Genomic DNA, 21,906 nt, shown 5'->3' with positions numbered 1-21,906 from the left:
AAAACCATGCTTGAGGGGTTTTTTTATTATTTTGATAGAATACAAGTATATTTTCAGATTTTATATTTTCAACTTTATCAGCAAAGCAGTGTTTTGCTAAGAATCTCTTGCCAGGAGAAAAGATGACTTATTTTGTCCTCATTGACTGTTTTTATTCAGAAAGCAGGTGGCAGCTATCAATTCCAATGCCATCCACAGCTCCAATTATTTTACAAACCCCAGGAGCTAATTACAGCCCTCAGGCTCTGGCAGTCAGCTGATTGCATCATGCGACTCTTTTGGCCATTGCGTACCTCTGAGTAATTGTCTATTTATGGAAAATAAATTAATAGCTGCTATTTCTACTTGAAAGAGAGGACCTGTAAGTGTGTAGGTTGAGCAAGTGGGTTTTAAAGAGATGTAGAGAGATTTAGAGAGAAATATGCAAAGGGATCAATTGATAGAATAAGGGGTGGAGAGGAAAGATGATGTCAGGATACTAAGGGAAAAAGTTAAAATGAAAGGGAGAAAGAAAGCAGGGTCCTAGAAAACTGAACAGGAGAAAAGCATGACACCAAATAGCAAGATATAGTGTGACAGGAAGAAAAAAGTAAGCAAAACTGTGGGAAATGATACTTTAATTATTTCAGTATAAACCTATGAAGATAAAAAAAGATTCATTGAAAAAGTGAGGTCTGAATCCCAAATAGTCCCTGATCTAGTTGAAGATATCCCTGCTCATTGCAGGACACTTTGACTAGATGACCTTTAAAGGTCCCTTCCAACTCAAACCATTCTGTGCTTTTTACTGCTTTTTATTGCTTTATATATTATATTAAAGAGCATTTTCTGAAAATGCTCTTTACCTAAATGGTGCTTGCCTTCTTGGGTGGCTTAATGGAAGGAAGGGTTAGATGTTGTCTTTGTGTGATTGTATGATTCATAGATAAATATAAAATGTGCATTTTAATATAAAATACTGCAGTAAATCACCATGAGTATTTATGCATCCTCTGTCTGAAAAATTCTACAAGTGTTTTGCAAATTATATTTTTGATACAATTGAAGTACAGAGGTTTTGAAATTATGAATATCAGCAAACTCTGCCTGCAGGTGGTACAGACAAATCTGTGACATTATAAAGACTGTTAGTGTCATTGATGTGTAATCAGACTTTTGTTGGTTTGAGGATTTTTTTGTCCAGAAGTTACCTACAAAATAACCATATGAAGGCAGAAAGAATAATAAACCTTTTAAAGATGAAGAACCAAAGTGATCCTGCTGTAGGCCAGGACTTGTAGCAATTTTAGATTAAATTTCAAATATGTGGTGCTCAGAACTTAACAGTGAGAGAGAGGATTGGAAACCAAAAGTAAATAAATCAAAAGTATATCAGTCTCTGTTAAGAATAATTGTTTAAGAAATCACTGCTTCTAGCATAAACTGGAGAGGCAAACGTAGTGAGCACAGAACCTTGGCAATATAACAGCATATGAAACAGGATTTTTTAAAAGGGCCTGTAATTAAGAACATGGAGCACCAAAACAACTGAGATCTGGTCAAAGCTTTCTAAACAGCCTTTCTCTGAAACATTTTTCTGTATATCTGCATGCTTTCACTGCCTTCTATTGAAATCTTACTTCTCTTCAAATCTCTTTTTAAAAAATAAATCAATCCTTAATAAAAATATGCTTGTTAGGGTACCAGCTTATTTGGAATGACAGGCTTCTCAGAATCTCCTAAAATACACAATGGCAATTAAATGTAAAAAGTTCATATCCCTGTATATAATGCTCAGCAATGTGTCTTCTTCCCCTTTCAGATCAGCTGTTCCACGTGCTGGCCATGCACATGCGCCTCTACAGTATAGACTCTGCATACAATCCCTGGAGGAAACTCACCCAGCCCTCGCAGGAGAAAAACTCAGAGCAAGTATTTTAATTTACCCAGTATCAGTTTTGCCTGGTGAAAGAAACATCCTTACAGAGGGACTTTGGGTAACTTTGTCCTTATTTAAATTCTCTGTGAGGTATGCTGGTGGAGACTTAACATCTAAAAATTGTATGTATGAATTTGTAAAATATATTTTCAGATTTCTTTTACATAAAAATCTGACCAGTTTTGAGCTAAAGTTTAAATGCACCTCTTGCAGGCTTAAGCACAGCAAATTAAATAGTATTGGGTAAGTGGATAGGGTGCTGCTGTTCTTGATATGGATGCTCAACAAAATTTACATTGAGATAAGCTGGTAGCTTATGGAAAGTTGAATAATGATTCATACCTGTAAATAGGTCTAATATATGTGAGAAATAATTATATTTTAGGCTAAAAATTTTCATCAAGCTTATTATTTTTAAGCAAGTTACTGATCTGAGTTTGCTTTTAAAAGATGAACCTTACATACACAGCTGTACAAGGATTAACAACATAATAAATTAAACCATGTACTTTGTTCTGCAAGGACTCATCTCCTTACTTGACTTAAGACCCATCACTTTTCAGGTTCTCCCTTGATGATGAGGAGAAAGGTTTCTTGCCTAAAACCAGATCATGATTTTTCCTCGTAAGAGGAAAACAGTACATATTTTTTCTCTTAGCACCTTAAGCATCTTTCTCATCCTAAGGTCTACATTTTGTAGCTTGCAGTTATGTCAAAAGACTGTCCTTTTAGTGCCTCTCCAGCTGTGTGTTTGTCTGTGCTTCTGGGAGCCTGAGGTGGAAAGCATCATGCAATTTCAAAGACTGATCTAGAATTGTGATATGCCACAATCCTAACTGCAAAGTGGGGAGGACTATTAAAACAATTGTTCTCATTTCTAGTTTAAGATTTTATTTTTCTCTTGGACCCAGGCTTCTTTTTTGCAATGAACATTAGGTTACTGGAGTAATTAAACTGTATTAAGAGAGTAATTTATAAACTATTAGCAGAAGAAAGCATCAAGCATTTATAACCTGAAAACCTGTTCAGCATGCATTCAAACTGCTTTGAGAGTCTGTTTTCATGTGATTCTGATTGAACCCTGACCTAGATTGAGTAGTGGGATGATGTTAATAAATTTGGTGTATGGTTGGCTGAGTTATAAGCAGCAGAATTAAGATCATGTGGCCAGAATGGCTGTGGGACAGATCATGCACTTCTCATTTTGGCATTTGAGGAGCTTGCTGGCTTTGGAAGCAGCTGTTAATAGAGGGGGCCTGCAGAGCTGATGGAATTCACCATGCATTGGTCATGTCAAGGCTAAAGGGCAGTATGTTAGATTTCACTGGGCAATATTTTGAATCACTTAGAAGTTAATGTTACTGCAGCTCTGTAATGCCTTGCTTTGCAGAAGGGTTTGCATGCTGGAAATGCATTTGAGCAGTTCTTGTGTCTTCTGCACTGGTTTTCAATATTTCATGGTAGACTTGATGATACTGGTTTGGCACAAAGTCCTAAATGGTTTGTAGGAAGCTACAACTGAAATAGCATCCATTTTGCCATGAAATAATTTACTGGTGAGAGGCACAGATGCTTTTGAGCTGGAATATTTTTGCTCACTCTTGGAATGTTTTTCCTTCCTTAGTCTGCAGGCATCAGAACACTACAAAGGAGGCAATTTGAGGACGTGTTTTTCATGTATGAATTGGAGCATAAAATGAGTATCTGTAATTATACTGCAGAAATTTGAAGTGGTAGTTTGACTGGAAGATGGCATTCTTAGGATTGGTGTGCATGATCTGATTGCACACTTCTTAAGAGTCACACATCCTTCTGAGAATAGCAGATTTTTTCAGGTACAGGGAAGAGTACTCAGAGCAGTTAGAAGGTGACACACTGCTGAAAACTGAAAAAGCTTAAGAGGATGGTGGAGAAATAATCATTGCAGATTTTAGATGTGAATGGTATTCTGCTGCTTTGAAGTTAACCAAGTCTCCTAAAGCATCAGCCTGACCTGCACATGAGACTTCAAGCAAAGACTTAAAATAGAAAAAAATGTCAGTGAGGGAAAAAGTTCTATATTTTCTGACTGTATTACTGTGATTCCAAACAATTTAACTTTAGGGAAGTCACAGAAGAAAAATATCATCAAGCCAATATGCCATCTTTTTCTATTTAATTTTCACTTTAAATTATTATTTGATTTGAAAGCAGTTTTCCAGAGAAGCTAGTTTATCTTCATTTATTTAAAAGGATGATTTTTAAAATGGAAAGAAAAAAAACCCATTCACAAGCAAAAATCTGTGGAAAACAAGTCCCCATTACATTGTATTCTCATTCTCCTTTAATTATAGCTGTTTTCTTTAAATATACATAAATATTTACAAATAGAACTACTCAGATGTAGAACCCACAATTTTTATCTCCATTTTCTACAATTCAGCTGTCATTCTTCATAAATAATGCCTTAGATTTCCTGTGTCTGGGAGAACTGATCAAAGTACCTTGTAAAGAGTCTCTCAGAATTCCTTCACTTCCCAAAACCACCAGTTTTGCCCAGTGTCTTTTACAATTGTATTTAGATTTCCTTGTAGCTGAAAATGGCAACTGAAAGGAAAGAGAGGGAGAAGCTCAAGTGGCCACAAGCAAGGTTAAGTAGAAATAAGGAAATCTTGAGCAAGAAGATAGCCTATCAAAAAGGGCCTAAATAATGTGAGCTGTTTGGAAGATAAGGGGGGGAAAGGAAGAAGCTGAGTCTGGTGAACTGTGAATGGTTTAGTAGATTATTTCTCCTGTGCAGTTTATGTTGCAAAATTCAATGTATGCTTGGTCCCACAGGCTGTACTTAAGCAAATTGTTCTTCTGGGGCAGATCTGGTTTCAATAGTGATCAAATAAACAATTATTGTGGTGCAAAGGGGGAATAATAGCTTCTGGCAGGGGGCAGGCAAGGAGCAGCTGGAGGCAATAATTACTAAACCCAGATGTGAATTTAATGGACTAGTCCAAACAGGCACAGTTTCAGGAACAACAAACATGAGATGAAAGGATTATACATGTTTTTAAAAATTTGTATCTCTACGAAGGCTGAAATTTTTGTGTCTATTTTGACAGACAGAATATATCAGCAAAGAATGGATTGATAAAACATTAAGGATCTTTGCAGTAGAAGCACTTGGGGGGAGGAACTGCATGATAAACTGAAATGCTGGGTTATTTTTTCTGCAGTGTTTCACTGATGTTTCATTCTAAGCTAGATCACTTCAGAGACTGTTTATGGCGTCATACTGGGGCAACAAACTGCAACTCGGGGATGGGACTGAGCAGCTGTGTGTAGGAACCTCTTAAGTCACATCTCCATCACAGAAACTTGTGAAATGGGCAAAAAGCCCACAGTTTTTGTGAAGATACTCTGAGACAGGGAGAGTAGGAATGGTGGGATAGCAGGGTTTAGTTAAGGTTTATGTGGGTGGTGGTCTATACATACATGTGCTGCAGTAGGACTTAAGTCTGTGTTCCATACAACAGAAATCCTGCCTGGAACAGCTGGCTCTCAGGACAGATGATGCAGTACCTAGGTTTTCACAGTAGTGCCAGCTTTGGAGTATTTGCTCTTGGCTGTTTCTTCCTTCCTACACTACAGCTCACCATCTTCTTTGGCTGTGCTGATGTTACTTGGGCGGGCTGCATGAACAAAGTCAAGCAACAAATCTATGTTTTAAAAAGCTTAAATTGAATGAGTTTGGGAACGGGTGCCAAGAGACTGCTGGGGGCAGCGTGGTAAAAGAGAACAGGAGATGCCCAGTGTTAGTTCTGTCAGTGAATGTATAATGAGAAACTGACCTGCTGTAAAATCTGCTGTGACACAACGGAGAGCAAATATGAAATTGTGATTATATCCTAAGGTGCAGCCAGAATAAATAGTAGGGTTCTGCTTTCTTGCAGTGAATATCAGAAGCTGTGTATTAGTTTGACCTCTCTGCCATCTGGGATTTGTGTGCTTTGCTTCTTATCCTGCAAATTGTGGAGAAAATATAAGTTTGCCCTAGTTGATGAAGCTTTAGTTTAGGTGTACCTATATCCCTGTGTCTGAAATTTTCTGTGTCAGACAGTTCAAAGAGGTGTGAGGCTCAGAGCTTTGACTTTACTTACTGAATTTCAACCTTTATAATTAGTTGGAGTTAGCGTCAACCAAAAACTTTTAAGTGTCTCTTGTTGAGAGAAGAGGGAATGGGGAGCATAAATATAAGGAACCACCATCAGCAAAATGCTGCTTATTTCAGAGTACAACAGAATTTCCCATTTCTCTGTATCCATTCCCAAAGAAATGACTCCTGGCTAACAGCTCTGCAGGAGGAGGATCCAGAATACAGAGGCAGAGTTTCTCAGCTGTCAGGGGATAGGCAGCCCTGGGTTTGGCACAGAGAGGTGCAGCCCAATTACCCTGGGCTAGAGGAGAGGTCATTTCCATAGGGAAAGCTGAGGTTTGCATTTTTCATTTTAGGACATGTTCCTTTTGCACTGGATAGTTTATTTTCACCACCAACTCCCTTTAAAAAATTGCTTCAGCATACAGCTGTTACACATTTGAATCATATTGTATCACTTTGGTCCTATTTGCTGTTGTACTTGCTTTCTTTTTATTAAGTGCTTCTGTGGCACAAGTTTTTGTAGTCAGATTTATCAAGCTTGCATATTTGCATTAGGGATTAACAGAATGGGCAATTTCCATAAAACACGTTTCTAAACACATTTTGTAATTTCAATTCCATTTTCATAATGTAGAAGTTTCTGAGGCTCTTAACAAATGACAGAGCAATTTTTAAGTGCTTCATGTGCTGCAGTACTTGATGTAAGCAAAAGCAGCTTATCGAAACCCCTGACATTTAATGTAGCTTTGCTTCTCAATTCTTATGAACTGAATAAATTAGGAAAGTAATTCAGTTGGTCCTGCACGTGCAAATGAGTTCCTTTATGTGTGATGTTGAAGCCAATCAATTATGGTATTCTGTTGATGTGTGTGTATATATATATGTATATAATAATTTGGACAGAACTGGTATTTGACCTAGTTGTTACATAACTATTAAACAATATTGATCCCTCTGTTGGAAAGAAGTGTTCAGCTAAATGTGACCAGAAGGAGTCAGCTTTTTTTATGCTATTCCAAATTAAATTTTTCCCAAGTATATATAAATTAATAATTAAAAATGAGAAGTAATTTAATTTAAGGGATGTCCATGGTTTAAAAGTCATTACACAACGAGGGTTATTTTAAAATCCAGTGTTGTAGATCACAGAGAGTAGAACTAGCTGTATGTAAAAGTAGAATTAGAGAGACATAGTGAAATGAGTATCTTCATGGCCTGTATAATTTTGAAAATGAAGCTTAGCAGTGTGATAGAAATTTTTGCCCCCCTTGTCTTCTTTAGAATTCAATATACTGATTTTTAGAATATTTGGGTTTTTATATATATATATGTGTGTATTACAGTGGTTTGAAGCAATAATTTTATTAAATGATTGATTATAGCAAAAAGGTTATAGATGGTGTTTATTCTAGCTGTCTGGGTTCATTAATTCAAAAGGACCAGTTAGGCCATGTTTTCTCTCCCTTCATTTTACAAGATCAGTCAGCCATGTGTCCATAAGTGTTCTTTTAATCCTCCTCTTGTATGACTGCTTCTGAGTGTTAAAATTCATATCAGATGACTCCTGGAAGTGCCTTCTGTAGAGAGATGCCTGAATTTTTCAGGAAATCACTGATTATGTAGTCTTTTTTCAAAAGCAGGATAATGTTTATGGGCCTCAGAGATGATGAACTGGTTGAATCCCCAAAGCTGCTAGAGGACACTAAAGATCCCACACATGCATCCACATCCCACCTCACGCGGGCAGCCTTCTGCAGTCCATAGAGTGCAGGAGCTCAGTTGGTTCCTCTGCAGCACTGCTGGCCATTGGCAGAGGACTGCTTTGCATGGGAGATTGAGGGTCAGTGGGGCCAGGAGTTCCCAGTGTGACTCCTGCAGTGCAGATCAGCAGCACCACTGCTTGCCAGGGGCAGTAAGAACACACCCAGCTCTTTGCACCTGTGTGTGTTGCAGAAGGGCAAGGCTCACGGGGAGGGTGTGTATCATATTTTATCTCAAGCTGCTCCTGCTTGAGATCTCCATCACGCCCCATATCAGTTAAAACTGGCAACAATGATTTTTCACCATTTGATTTTTTTTTTTGGCCATTTGACCTGAAGAATACTGTTGGTTGGAATTTTGTTGAATATTGCTACACAAAGCTAGAAACTATCCTATCTGCAAGCATTTTTTGTTTTTAGTGTAGGAAAACAAGATGATGTTACATCAGTAAATCTGGATAGTTGAACAGTTTGTATTATCTCTGTGCTTATTTGCTTCCTTCTAGACATCCAGGGAGTTTAATAAAGACTGTGTGTAAGATTGCAGAATCCCACCTGTCATGGCTGCTTGAGCCTTCATTTCTTCACGTGAAGGAAAGCAGTAGCTTTTCTAAGGTCTCTGTTTTGCAATAGGAGCATTCCCTGTAACTTTAAATGTATTTTGAGGATTCCTTATTGTTACAGCCTGGTTACATGTATATGTGTGAAATGCCATGCTTTGGAAACCAATTCAACTGTTTGAATATTCCTTGACTCTCTACATAGACATAAGGAGTTCAAGCAGTTTTGAATGTTTTAAAACATTTCAACACAATCAGGTACCCAAATGGTAATTTCCTCTTGAGTTGTTATATGAGTAACATTAAATTTTTGAATTGAGATCCATTTTAAAATTGAGATCAGCTAGCAAATTGTCGGGTATTAGGCATCTGTATGCTTGATATCAAATGTAATACTATTTCAAATAAATACAAAATAAAGTAAGAACATGGGTTTATAGTATCAGGAGTGATTTTCTTTTGGTTTTATTTCCAGGCTGGTAAGTGAAGAACTGCCAGAAGTTCCTGTGCTATACAGAGATGTCTCATCCCTTTTACTTATCCAGATTTTAACCATGCCTCAGCCATTGCACAGAGGTATGTTACAAAAATATGTATATTTAAATTATTGTGTAGATGAGGCTGCTTTCATGATGGTTTGCAGGATGGTAAATCACAGCTGATCTACTCTGTATTCTAAAATAATGTTTCTGCCTTATCTACAAAAGGTGGCATTGAACAGAAGTTTTTGTTCTGAGTTGACAGGTTTATCTGTGTTCCCTGTCTTTTTACCTTATCAGTCAACTATTCATTAAAGATACAAGAGCTGAGCAGAAACTATTAAGTATTTCTACTGAAAGAAAAGTGTCCTTTGTTTGACCTTCATCTTTTGCTTGGAGGGACAGCTCAATACTTCAAGTTCAACTGAGTGCCTAAGGGCTAAAAATTTGAAAGATTGTAATTTAATTTGAATTTCAGAGTTTAAATTGCAGCAATTTTATGTAAGAGTTCATATATGAAGATAATAATTGCTGTAATGCAGCGATTTCAATAGAGACAGCATACAGTGTAATTATGAATAAATATTAAAGAGATATTAAAAAATTAAATATTTCATTACTAAAATCAGAACTGTCTTAAAACCTAAGTTTCTTTTTCTGTGTAAAAGGACCAGCTGAACCTGGTTCCTCTTGCTAATAGGTAATGTATGCTCCAGAATAGGGGTTCAGACCCTCTGGTCTCTGGCTTGTTTATTTGTAATTGTACCTTTATTTGAAAATGAGGACAAACAAAGTAAATATCACTTTACGGTTTCATATCTCCCATGGGATCTGTGTGGCAGTTTTGATATCTGCTGAGTTTTGGTAGGTTTTGAATAGGTAAATTTAAGAATTGTTCTGCTCTTGATGCTTACACCTTAGTAGAAACTGTTTCCCTGTAAGAGGTGTTCAGTCTTTGGTATGTTTGAATGTTTAAATTCAACTAAAGTGACTCTGTATGTATCCATTAACATTGTGGGTTTGTTCTTTTCAATTCAATACACTTAAAATTATAGAATCATTTAGGTAGGAAAAGACCTTTAGTATCACCATATACAATTGTTAAGTGCATGCTTATGGATTAAGTATATCAAAAAGATTATTAGAATATGAAAATACTAAAAGAATAAAATGTTTTGCATAGGAAGACTATTGTCAAAAATGTCCTGTTTTTTAACAACAATTTAACTCTATTGGAAAGACTCAATCAAACTAGTATAAAAACAGCAAATAAAAGTTTAATGAGACTAACATCTGAAATTCAGGGAAGGAAGTGTTGAAGATAAAGTACAAACCAGTGGTGTCTTTGTAGTCAATATCCAAGCATTGAATACCACCATTTAAGAAAGTATATTTTATCCTAGAAAAGACAACATTCAATTAATAGTAATGCATTCTGTGGAGAATTCTGTGAAGTGCCTCATAGCAGCAGCATGTGTTGTCTTTGCTTTTAGGTTTACTGTAGGTTGCAGTTGAGAAGGAAATGGCAAGTGGCAGATAGAAAATAAATGTGTCTCTTTCAAATCTGTGAAGCATTAAATTGGAAATAAATTGCCTTTTATCTTCCTAATTTTTGTTTCATCAAAATGGTTAAGCAGAATGAAAAGAAAGTCTTTCATAATTCTTTGTTTGAAGGTGTGGAGCGGTGTTCACAAAAATAAGCCATAACAAATTTGTTTAGTACTTTTACAATGGGTTTGTAGGTCACAGAGTCAAATTCAATATCATTAATTCTTTGTAGAGGGCTGAGGTATAACTAAGGTAAAGTGGCTTGTGAAATGTCTCATGGTAAGCACAAGGTCAGCAATAGGGGTGAACAAAATCTCTGTTTGACCCTACTGCTTCTGAATTGTCTGTGCTGCCTTGCCCTTGCCATGCAGGAGCTGTGGACTTGGCTGTGCACTGGGATACACACAGGAGGCTGATGCCTGAGTGTGTTGACAGATATTTCCAGTAAATTCCTTTAACAATAGACTTAAGTGAGCATTGTGTCCTTAATCAAATATGACATTGTTTTTCAAATGTGTACTCAAAAGCCTTTTTGTTTACACCATGTGTTTTTTAAAAATAGAGAGCGCTCTTTAAGGAGGACTCAAAGTCTCATCTCTTGCCCTTCAGATGGCAATTGTATTAACTTCCCTATTAACTGTTAATTTTAAATTCAGACTGGGAATTGCATTAACTTCCCTATTAACTGTTGGATGGGTGTTGGTATCTTTTTCAATCTGACATAGATTAAAGCAATAAAAATGTCATTACTGTTCAGCCTCTTCATTCAGAAGAGAAAATTGATCTGAACCTATCAGAAAGAAAGAAGACTGCTACAGAAAAAACTTAGTGGTGGAGGTCAGAGCATTTACAAGCATTAACCAATTTGCAGAGAAGGGAATGAGACTGATATGTGTCCCTCTGTGTAGTGTAGCAAGCAAAATAAATACTGTGAAACCTCTTTATTCTTTTGAGTTTCACACTAGGACATGGGCAGAACTTTTAAAGGCTTCAAATGTTTAGAATTTTGTTTGAAATTTTTGAAACTGTACAGGGCTAAATGCATAATAATCCATGTAGGAGTTTTCTGCTTCAGTTCTCTGGCAGTTGTTGTACAGAGGATGGAGTGTTCATGATGTTTTGAACTGGGACTCCATACAAAATAAAGATTTTGCTTCCAGCTCTTTTCTTACAGAAATAGCAAATGATGGTGTGTGTACAGAAATAGAGAGAGTGGCTTGGTGGTTATCAAAACCTAAATCTGTCTTTGTAAATTGAATTCAATACCCCCCTCCCCCCCACCAGTCCTTTCTGCAGCACAGTTTTTGGATGCTGGAGTCATTTAATTGAAGTTGGATATTTCTTGTTACCATCAATAGTAAAAAGTTTTATTTTCCCACCACCTGACTTGGGACCCTGTGTACAGATTTCTAGGAGTACAGAGTGTAGCTTCTAGTGATTTCAGTTCCTGCATTGCACTGGGTGTAAGGAGCAGCACGCTGCAAACACTAACACTTTTAAAAATTATTGGATAAGGATCTTGACTAAATATATAGTATGGATGTAATCAGCTTGAATACTATCCAGTTTCAGTATGGAAGCTCAAATATTTATCTGTATCTTGGAACTTTAACACACCCTTCATGGATTATCTGAAGTACAGGGCTGTCTCCCTTTGTTCTGAAGTTGTGTTTTCAAAGAAGCGTTCAAGCTTTTGATCAAGAAGAATATTTTTCAAAGGTTATTTATACAAAGATCTCCTTCTAAATTTAGTAAAAAGGGCCCTATGTCCTTAATTTTGCATCTGGTTCTCTTTGTAGATTCCTTCTGTCATAGGGTATACAATCTAATTTGATATTGAAAATAAAAGATTTATATTGTTGGTAATATGCTTATTTATCAGCACATTTCTTGCACTAATTTTAAAATTAGAGTTCCTGAAGTGTTTCCTATTTAAACTTAGTTTTTAAAGGTGTTGATTGATGCATATAATGGGATGAGATGCTTTGAAATTATTTGGTTCCAAAAAGTTTTAAAAATAGGAACATAAGTGCATTTCTCAGTATTATTGAAAAATAAGTACAAAAGTTCTGGATTAGCCTGTTTTGATTAGATTGGCCTAGCTATAGTAATGATACTTTCAGACTGTCAGACTATCAGATTAGGGACAGGAGTCCTAAATGCATTTCAGTGCAGAACTTTGCTCAGTGGCTTACTTCACATAATTGCAAGCTTTAGAATTATTAAATTGAAAAGATGATGTAGCAAAAGCACAGCCTGCCTCAGGGGGCAGCAGGAAAACAGCACACAGCCCCCACAAGCACACTGCAGGAAGTCAAATAAATTTGCTCTTTTCAGTAGACAAGAAAGCAACAGCACTACCTACAGCTGTCAGATATATGGCATTTAAAGAGGTAATATAGTAATGAGGTGATAATTGATGCAGTGACTGATGTTTCAGTATGTTTCCCACGGGCTGTTTCTATGACTATAAAAAAGTCTTGGTGCTCATTATACAACAGGTGGCCTCTGAGGTGCTCCTGATAATTGAGACATAACATGGGATAGACATATTTCTGGTGAATGGAACAATTAGTATTAAGGGGGGGAGTGGGGACAAAGAGTAATTCTATTTAGCAAAAGTCAGAATTTTTTTAAATGTGCAAAGACACCCAGTATTGAGCACTGCAATCACCTGTGCAGAGCTACAAGATGGAGCAGGCTGTGGCAGGCTGGAGCCTGTTTCCAGCAGTGTGCCTTTGCTGCTCTGCATGCAGGGGGTTCCCTTCGTGCTTTCAGTGGGAAATTGATTTGTATTGCTTGTATCTCCTCTTGAGGGGTTAGAGCTCAGTACCTGAGTTCAGTTCTAGCTATCATTACAAACTCTTAACTCGGGCCAAAGAGGCAATTTTTACACTTCTCTGAATGTGTGTGGTTCCATCTTGTAGATTTCAGTCCCAGAAAATTTCCTGCAAGCTTGCCTGCTGTTATTCCTCAGGGGTAGAATTGCTAAGAAAATGGAGGTTTCAGCAGAGATAAAAAATATGGCCTCAAGATCTAGTGGATCTGGTAAATCCCCCTGTTGGGGAGATGTGAAGAGGAAGGATCATTATAATGCTGCCTGCTCTGGAAGGAGGGGGGGGATGAAGTAAAGGACCATTCATTGTCGTGTTTAACACAAGCTCCATAGGAATATAATACAGAAAAGTGAATTTTAAATTACATAATAAGAAATGATGTTTAAGATGCTTAAATTGTGCTTATAGTTGATACTCATATAAGCTTATACTCAGAGACATTAAAAAGTTTCAAAATCCTTGTCTGCATTGATTTGTAAACACTTGTTACATAGACAAACAATTGTTATTTCAATTATATTAATTATGTACTCAAGTCATAGCGGTGTATGTTTTATAATCTAGTAGTGGGCTTTGATATTAGATGCAGGAAAGGAGAAGCAAGGTGTTTCATTTTCCTGGCCTCCTCATTTTCACATATGAAACTCATTTAAATCCTTTGGGAAGAAAGAATGAATTTAACCCAGTTTTTGTGAGGTGCTTATGTAAATTGTTTTGCTTGACTTCAAAGCCTGAGATGACTTCTTAAACCCCTCATTTTTGTCTACATTTTTTTAGATATATATTAGTTATGTTTATGCTTAAGGAGTGGTGTAAGTGATGATAGAAACTTCTTTGATCTGCCTAGATTTAAAAACAAACTAGATAATTTGGGACTGGAAATGGAACCTAAAGTGAAAAGATAAAAAAGGACTGCTTCAGTATCTTCATTTCAGCCAATGATCTTTTTTTTCCTGTTTCCATTTTAGGAAATCTTATTTTGCTTCTGTTGCTAGCATCCCCCAAAAAATTTCAAAACCTTTCTCCTGCAGCCTAGCTCTAGGAAATAATAGTCTTTTAAAAAAATAATTATAAAGATCTTTGAAGATACAGTAAATGCCAGTCTTGCCTTCTGCCTTCCTTCTGTATGCATGTGAGGTCCAGTAAACAGGTACTCACTCAAGAGTGTTTTGCAGCAAGTGCTTTATGGTGGGATCCATATCTGGAAGGGAAGGGTTAGAAACTGATATACTAGATGTTCTTGTGATGATTTTTTTTTTTAATTTGATTCTTCCAATATTTGTATGAGTGTCACCCCTGATGGGAGCCAGAAGAGATGGTAGCCTATGCATTTGCTTACATCTATAGTAATCAGTAGCTTAACTTATGTAACCTTTGGACAAAATATAAATTTGTATTATCACCAGGCCACTAGGATGAAGTCACTGCTAACCAGGATTAAGATGAAAATAAGGAGCAGTGGAAAATTACTTGCCCTGTACTTGTTCCATTCACTATGGCTGCCAAGTCATATCTGAAAGCCAGTAAATATATGTTGTTTTGTATATTTTGAAGAGCTGTTCTTTGTGTAGCACTTGCTTTTCATTTCAGAATTATCATTTCCATAACTAGAGACTCTGTAATCATTATATTTGCTAAAAAGATCAAATGTTTAAAAATTAATTTCTTTGTTTTACAGAACACTTCACCTGCATTATAAAAGTGCTGTTCACTTTATTGTATACTCAAGCCTTGGCAGCACTTTCTGTTAAATGCAGTGCTGAAGATAGGATGGCATGGAAAGAGTCAGGAGCTCTCAAAAAGGTTGGTTCGTTTATTAAAACAGTTATGAAATTCTGCTTAAGTATTTCTAGTATGAATGTAACAGATACTTCTGCTTTGCATGTAATAATTTGCTTCTGTTTCAAAATCCAGTAATTTGCTTTGTAATTTCTGCAGGTTTTTGTACATGATGAGACTTAAAAGTTTCACAATTTGTGTCTCTATAGTTTCAGTGTCTGCATTGTTGCAGTGATTGTAATCAGTAAATGCAGCTTTCCTTCCTGTGAAATTGAAGTTATCCTATATAAGCCATGGGCATTGATCTGATGCATTTCTCTACAGGAAAAGCAGGCAGCCTTGTTGGAGAAAAAACCCTCTTGACTTTTCCAGCTTGCTTGTGCTATTTGTGGCTAGCTATACAAATTTCTCTCACTATGTGGTCGAGAGTGCTCATGTGATGAAGAGACAGAGAGGGAAATTTGCCACCATTGTTTCCTTGACTTTTGGTAGTATTTACAAGTAAAGTGACAGTGCATCTTTCTATTTCAGTTCAGCTGATTGAATGCCAGCTGCCACCCAAGGCAAAGTTCTCTGCACTAGCACCAGCATTCATTTAATCCTTCAGTTAACTTTTTGCTCCACAGATTGCTTTTCCCAGAAGGTCAGAAGAATGCCAATGTGAGACCAAAGGAAAGGATACAAATGTTGGGACCAGGAGAAGAAATGGGTATTACCCCTTTATCAACAGCTGGGCCTTAGATGTAAAATGAAGTAAAGACTGAGAAGCATGACCTGCCTTTTCACATGTAACTTAAATTTGTCATAGTGGTCAGTCTGAATTCCAAGGTCTTAAGGACAAATTATCTGCTGGCTTGCTACTAGTAGAATTTTTTTTTACATTGGGATCACTGGACAGTACTTCATTTTGTTAGGTCCCTATCCAGCCCTTCTTTCAATATAATATCATTGTCTTAGAAATACAAAGACATTTGCTTGAGGTTGTTGCTAGTGATGGGGTTTTTTTTTCATTGTTTACTCAAGTGATTCTCAAGTGATACATAATTTTGCAGTTTAAAGCACTCAGGATTGGCCAGTGGTAATCACACAGCTCCCTGTTCCTCTCTCCCAGCCCTTTGGCTGCCCTTCTCTTCTTCAGCCTGTCCCTCATCCTCATGCATCACAAGGGAAGCTGGTTTTTAATTTAGAAACCCAAGTTCTTTCCTAAAAGTTTCTTTAAGCCCCCATGGTTAAAAACATATGGTTCAGGTTGGTTTTTTCTGCTCTGCTGGTAAGATTGACATTTTAATCCTGGCATGACTACACAGATGACACCTCACTGAACTTTTGTCTATGGATAATGCCAAGTGAATCTATTACAGTTTGGTATTCCAGACTTTAAATATGGGCTGAAAACTTTGCTTTATATTTATGTTAAATGATCAAACAACATGAAGAACTTAATTTCTCAGCAGGGCTGATGGATATTGTACTTTTGAAACCAAATTCACCCTCATTATCTTTGCAAGGTGCGTTACAGTGTCATAGGAAGCACACTGTAAATGCCTGTGGAGTAAACTTCCAGGAATAACATAGGTTATTCCTATGGTTGGTTTTAGCTGCTGAATTAAGTGTGTGTTGCCTTCTGGTTCTTTGACTATAAGCATAAACAGTAAATGTGTGGTCCCAGTATGAAAGGTGAAGACCCCATCTAAAATGGAGAGTGAGAGTTGATGTCAAAATGCACTAAAGAAACCAACTGATGAATTATATACATCACTATGTACTGAAGTATTTGGTTTCTTTAAAGAATCACAGTATGTTCCACTCCCTTGTTTGTTCTGGTGAGAATATACTAAGGGAACTCAGAATTCATATCCAGTCATCTTTTTCCAGGGTAGAATTTATTCTGACTTGGAAAAATACTTAAGAGAATACTGCCTTCTATTTCTTAAAGCTTTCTGTGTTGCTTTTAAATGTAGTTGCTTTGGCACAAAGCTAAGTGGTTATTTATTCTTTACACTAAATATATTTTCCATCTGTATATTTCCATTGTTCATTCCAAATGCAACTTTGTACTTTCTGATAGATTCATTTTAACTTAAAATACATAGCAAGTGTTTGTCATCCATTCTGGTTGGTATGTTCTCAAAAACTACTTTTTAAAAAAAAATCTTGTATTAGACTTAAAATTCTTTTGGAACGAGATGTATCTGTGAAGCGATTCTTTCTAGTTTTAAAGTAAACATTTATATACTCACAGAGAAAATGTGAAATGCAAACCTTATACAACAGCTTTCATAAAGCACTCAGTTTAGAACATATGTAATTCAAGTAGCAATTCACATTTCACTCTTGAGCTAAATGCAGTCCCTTTTTGTAAAATTATATATTTGTTTTTTAAATTTTTTTAAGCATTGTGTATCTTTGTAGGTCAAAATTCACATGTTGATCAAAAGGAAATATTCTTCATTGCTGTTGCTATTACAGAAACATTTTCTCCTATTTATAACCAGTTCTTTTTGGATTTCTTTTCTTCTCATTTGCAGAATACATCCAGTGGAGAAAAATCTTGGGAAGTATTGCTGGGTCATGTGATTAGTGAACTGTCTAAGGGGAAGATATATGAAGAAGAAGAGACTGAAGAATTAGCAGTGGTACTGGCAAATTTCTGGAAAATTTATCCAGCATGTCCCCTTGAAGTTTTTTTGCCTCGTTGTTATAATGATTTTTCTCTGATCTTGCTAAAGACTTGCAGTGCAGCTCTTTATTTTCTAGATCAAAGCATAACCCTTGGGGACAGTTTGCCTTTGCAAATGCCTCTGCTTCTTTTAATAATATCACATGTGGTCAGTGCCACATTGAGAAAGTTATTGACAAATACTTCTTATAATTACAGGTTTTAATCATATATATTTATATTTATATATATGTATATTTATATGGGTTTTAATCATAAGTTCGAAAGACCTTTCAGAAACTTGAAGAAGTGAATATTTAAGTAGAAAACCCATTTGTTGAGGGGGAAGAAAACCTATAGAGGTATTTCAGATTATTAGTGAAATGGTGGCCTTCGGAATGTATGTTTGATGCAGTCATTTATATAATATGCTTTAAAAAATACTTGGTTCATATTGGACTTTCCATACTTAGAGGATAATTTACTGGGACAGAATTTAGTAATAACTTGCTCCTGTCTAGGTAACTCCGGATTCTGTTGAGTGCTATCTGCAGCAGTTCTGCCTGCCTTTCCTCAGGATCACAAGCCTTCTTCAACACCATCTCTTTGGAGGGGATTTGCCTAGTTGTCAGGTACAGAATGAGAGGGGCACACTCAAACGTTTCCATATAAAAGCTAGAGATGAAAAATTAAACTTGAAGGGGTCTCTTTTTCAAGGTATACATTTTCTATCCTAAGATTTTTAAAAAATCATATATTATAGCACTGCAGCTTTCAAAAAAATGGTATTATATTCTTAAACTTCAGCAAAGTCATGCTTATTTAATTAGGTCATAGGTGATTGTCTCGTAAAACACCAAGATACTTTTAAAACTTGTCCAGCATTTGCAGAGATGGTGTAATTCCACACACAATGGAATTCAGTACTGATTTTCTTAATGCCTGTTAATACTTCATTCTCAGAGATATTGCATCAGCAGACAATTATGTTTACGTTCCATGACTAATTTAAGTAGAGTTTAGGGAGTAGAGCAGGTCAGCTCCCTCTTTTCCTTGCCTCAACATCATCTCCTTTGTAAAACAGCTGTTAGCTATTTTGGGGTGCTGAACAGAAAAAAAATTATTGTGGAGTTTGGGGCTTTTTTGTTTTGTTTCTGTTTCTTGGATTTGTGGTTTTTGTGAGGGAGTTGTGTTTTGTTTGTGGGGTTTGGTTTGGGTTGAGGTTATTGATTTGGTTGGTTGGTTTTGGGTTTTTTTTAATGACAATTTTTTTGTTTCAAGAGTCCAGTTTGAAGTTATCTGGTGAAATTGAAGCTTCCTATGTCACTAAGCATGACTATTTGCATCTTAGTACTGGAATACTTTTTAATTGAAATAGCTATATTTTTAATAAACTATATACAAATTAAGAGTCTAGGTATTAATCTAAACCTCTGATTTCATGCCTAAAAAGGAAGATGAAGAATTCACCGTTCTTGCAAGCTGCCTGGGTCTGTTACCATCTTTTCAGTCAGCTCATCAGTTCACCAGTGCCTCTTGTCTTGATTGGCCAGTGCCAGCATTTGACATGATATCACAGTGGTGCTCAGAACTGGCTTCATTTGCAGGTAGACATCCTGATCAAGTAAAGGTATGTAGCAAAGTTATTTTTTCCAAAATAGTCATGATATGGAAGCAGCTGTTGATTGCTTGATGCGTTATGCACATACATTCTCCAATCCTTCGCCAAAGCAACAGTGTAACCTTGTAACCTGTAAGTGAGAGAGAAATTGTAATGGGAAATATTGGTAAGTGGATGTGGGTTGAATTGGCTAAAAACAGGAATAAAAGAAGACCTATGTGGTTTTTATGATTGCTGGAGACAGAATATAGAAACGCTACCCTTAGATGATACTAAGTGTGCACCTGTCCTCTGCACCTGTAGCCAATAAAGGGCAGGTAATAGAAACTTTAAGAAAATAGCTATCAGAACTTTTCCTTGCCTGTTTTAAATTATTGTAAAACATTGCATCTTCAGTTGCAAAACTGAAAAAAATGAAAAGGTTAAAATCTGTTTAGTAGTTACTGATGAATGATGGTACCCTTCATTTTCTCTGAAGGTTAAAGAAATAATACCAAGACTTGAGTTAGTGCAACTGAAATAATCAGTTTTGAAATGGAAATGTTTCAACATGAGTGCATTGTTTTGATGACAAAGCTGCATCTCAACAATTCAAGTCCCCCTCTCCTAAATCTGTGGTGTCAGGGGAAAGCCAGATGCGTTCCTCACTCTGCAACATGATTGTTCCTGTGAAAATTTGAATACCCAGATTAATCTCAAAATACAGTTCCTGCTACTCTGCTAGATATTATAGATTGCAGTGAAATTGATAGCATTCTTCCCATGATTGGAGAGTAACCAGGTACAAATGCAGCATTTCCTTTTCTTTTTTTCTTTTTTGCAATTTAGGTTTCAAGGTCATGCACTCTTAAAAAAAATTTTTGGACCTTGCAAAAAAGATCCCATCTGACCACTACGCTCATCAGTTATGAACACAGAAAAAAATTACTATGTTGAAGGAAAACATATTTCTGTTTAACCCCCCCCCCCCAAACAACATAAAATAGGACAGTGTTTTTAAGAGCAAGTGAGAAGAGTTAGGCTTTTCAAAGCAGTATTTAAGACAGGCAGTGCCTGTCTTATCAAAAATTGTGAGTTCTAGTAACTTCTTAATGGTGGGTGTCCAATACAGTTTTGAAAAATGGGCAGATGTCTTCAAATACCATTTACAGAGATAAACTTCAGTTCTGTTTTTGAAAATTTGAGTCTAAATTTTAGCTGGGAGACAGCTTTCATAGTCAGTGCCAGAGTTTGGGAGTAACACCTTGAAACTGCCAAACAAACTTAGTGCAGGGAGTGAGAGTGTTTCTTGTAGGTGACTCTTAATCCTCTTGTTTAAGCTGTGAAGGTTTTTGTACTTAAAATATGTCACATGTAGAAAACATCCCTGGGAAAAGGCTGGTGCCCATTTTGTACCTGTTACAAAGGATGACATGTGACTGCAGTTGGGGAGGGTAATCAGCCAGGAGCAGGTGACTATTACAAGGCGACATTTGACTTCTAAATTTGTGAAATGCAAAAGAAATGAGATATTTTCAAACTGCATGTTTCTTTTATGTGATATTCTCTTTTTTTTTTTTTTTCTTTCTTTTTTCTTTTTAGAAAATATGAATGCTTTAAAAAATTGACTGAACTGATATATATTCTTACCTTATTTGTAGGCTTTGCTTATCCAGGAACCTAAGTGGGACTTGCCACGCCTCCTTCAGTTGCCTGAGAATTACAATACCATTTTTCAGTATTATCACAGAAAAACTTGTTCCGTTTGTACCAAGGTTCCTAAAGATCCTGCTGTTTGCTTAGTTTGTGGTACTTTTGTATGCTTGAAAGGACTGTGCTGTAAACAACAGAGCTACTGTGAATGTGTACTGGTAAGAGAGAGTTAATTCAAATTCTGTAATTGATTCTCACACTCACTGATATTTGTTAACTCCACTGCTTGGTTTCCTTTTCAAAATGTGTTTATATAATCATAGAATAGTTTGGGTTGGATGGAACTCTTGAAGGGTCATCTAGTCTTAACCCAGTGATACAGTTGAGTGCCTATTTCTGAGGGATAGACCTAGACTGGATTCTGGAGGGCAATTTACTTGCATAGCAACCTATTTCCCCTTTTTGTGAAAGTCTTACTAAGCCACTGTGTGTAATGTTGACACGTGGTTTTGATTCACAGCCAGTTGAAATTGGTTTACATTTGGGTTGTTCATATACTATTTTAATTTTCCTCTGGTTTGTTTCCTTGCTTTCCAAGTACATAGAAAATCAGTCTGTGGTTGATTTGAGTATTTTCTGTTACCCACCACCTACTAGAGATCTACAGACTGTAACTACATAGGTGCTGATTTAAGGTCTTTGACTTTTTCAGTAGCTAAGTTTTCTAGTCACTATGTACATAAGTTCTTTTGGGAGTCTGAGTTGGATGACATCTATTACTGTTTTTCATACTATGATAAAGTTTTGCTTTGATAGGTTTTTTCTTTACTTCCATTGAACAGTTAGGGGAAGACTGGAACTATATGGACTTCACAAAACTGTGAGAGCAGTTTGTTAGAGAGATATTTACAAATGGGGCATAAAATGTCAGAGATTAATGACATATTCAACAAATCAAGAATTACTTAAAATTTTTTTATTAGA

The 21,906-nt window shown here is 36.4% G+C and overlaps 1 protein-coding gene across 4 annotated transcripts in view; it reads left to right on the top strand.

Moving 5' to 3' along the window:
• The window catches only part of UBR3 (ubiquitin protein ligase E3 component n-recognin 3), a 97,319-nt gene that overhangs the window by 71,717 nt on the left and 3,696 nt on the right, over positions 1-21,906 (top strand). For all 4 annotated transcript variants that reach the window (XM_077181424.1, XM_077181426.1, XM_077181425.1 and 1 more), the window contains 7 exons: positions 1,802-1,907; positions 8,843-8,943; positions 14,910-15,034; positions 17,539-17,646; positions 18,191-18,301; positions 19,123-19,299; positions 20,931-21,140. In XM_077181424.1, the coding sequence (XP_077037539.1) occupies positions 1,802-1,907; positions 8,843-8,943; positions 14,910-15,034; positions 17,539-17,646; positions 18,191-18,301; positions 19,123-19,299; positions 20,931-21,140 (938 nt within the window). The remainder of the gene's footprint in view (positions 1-1,801; positions 1,908-8,842; positions 8,944-14,909; positions 15,035-17,538; positions 17,647-18,190; positions 18,302-19,122; positions 19,300-20,930; positions 21,141-21,906) is intronic.

The sequence above is a fragment of the Agelaius phoeniceus genome, chromosome 7 (assembly GCF_051311805.1).
Source record: "Agelaius phoeniceus isolate bAgePho1 chromosome 7, bAgePho1.hap1, whole genome shotgun sequence".
NCBI classification, from domain to species: domain Eukaryota; kingdom Metazoa; phylum Chordata; class Aves; order Passeriformes; family Icteridae; genus Agelaius; species Agelaius phoeniceus.
Note: the sequence above shows the minus strand (reverse complement) of the source record. Positions and strands in the feature narration are given on the sequence as shown.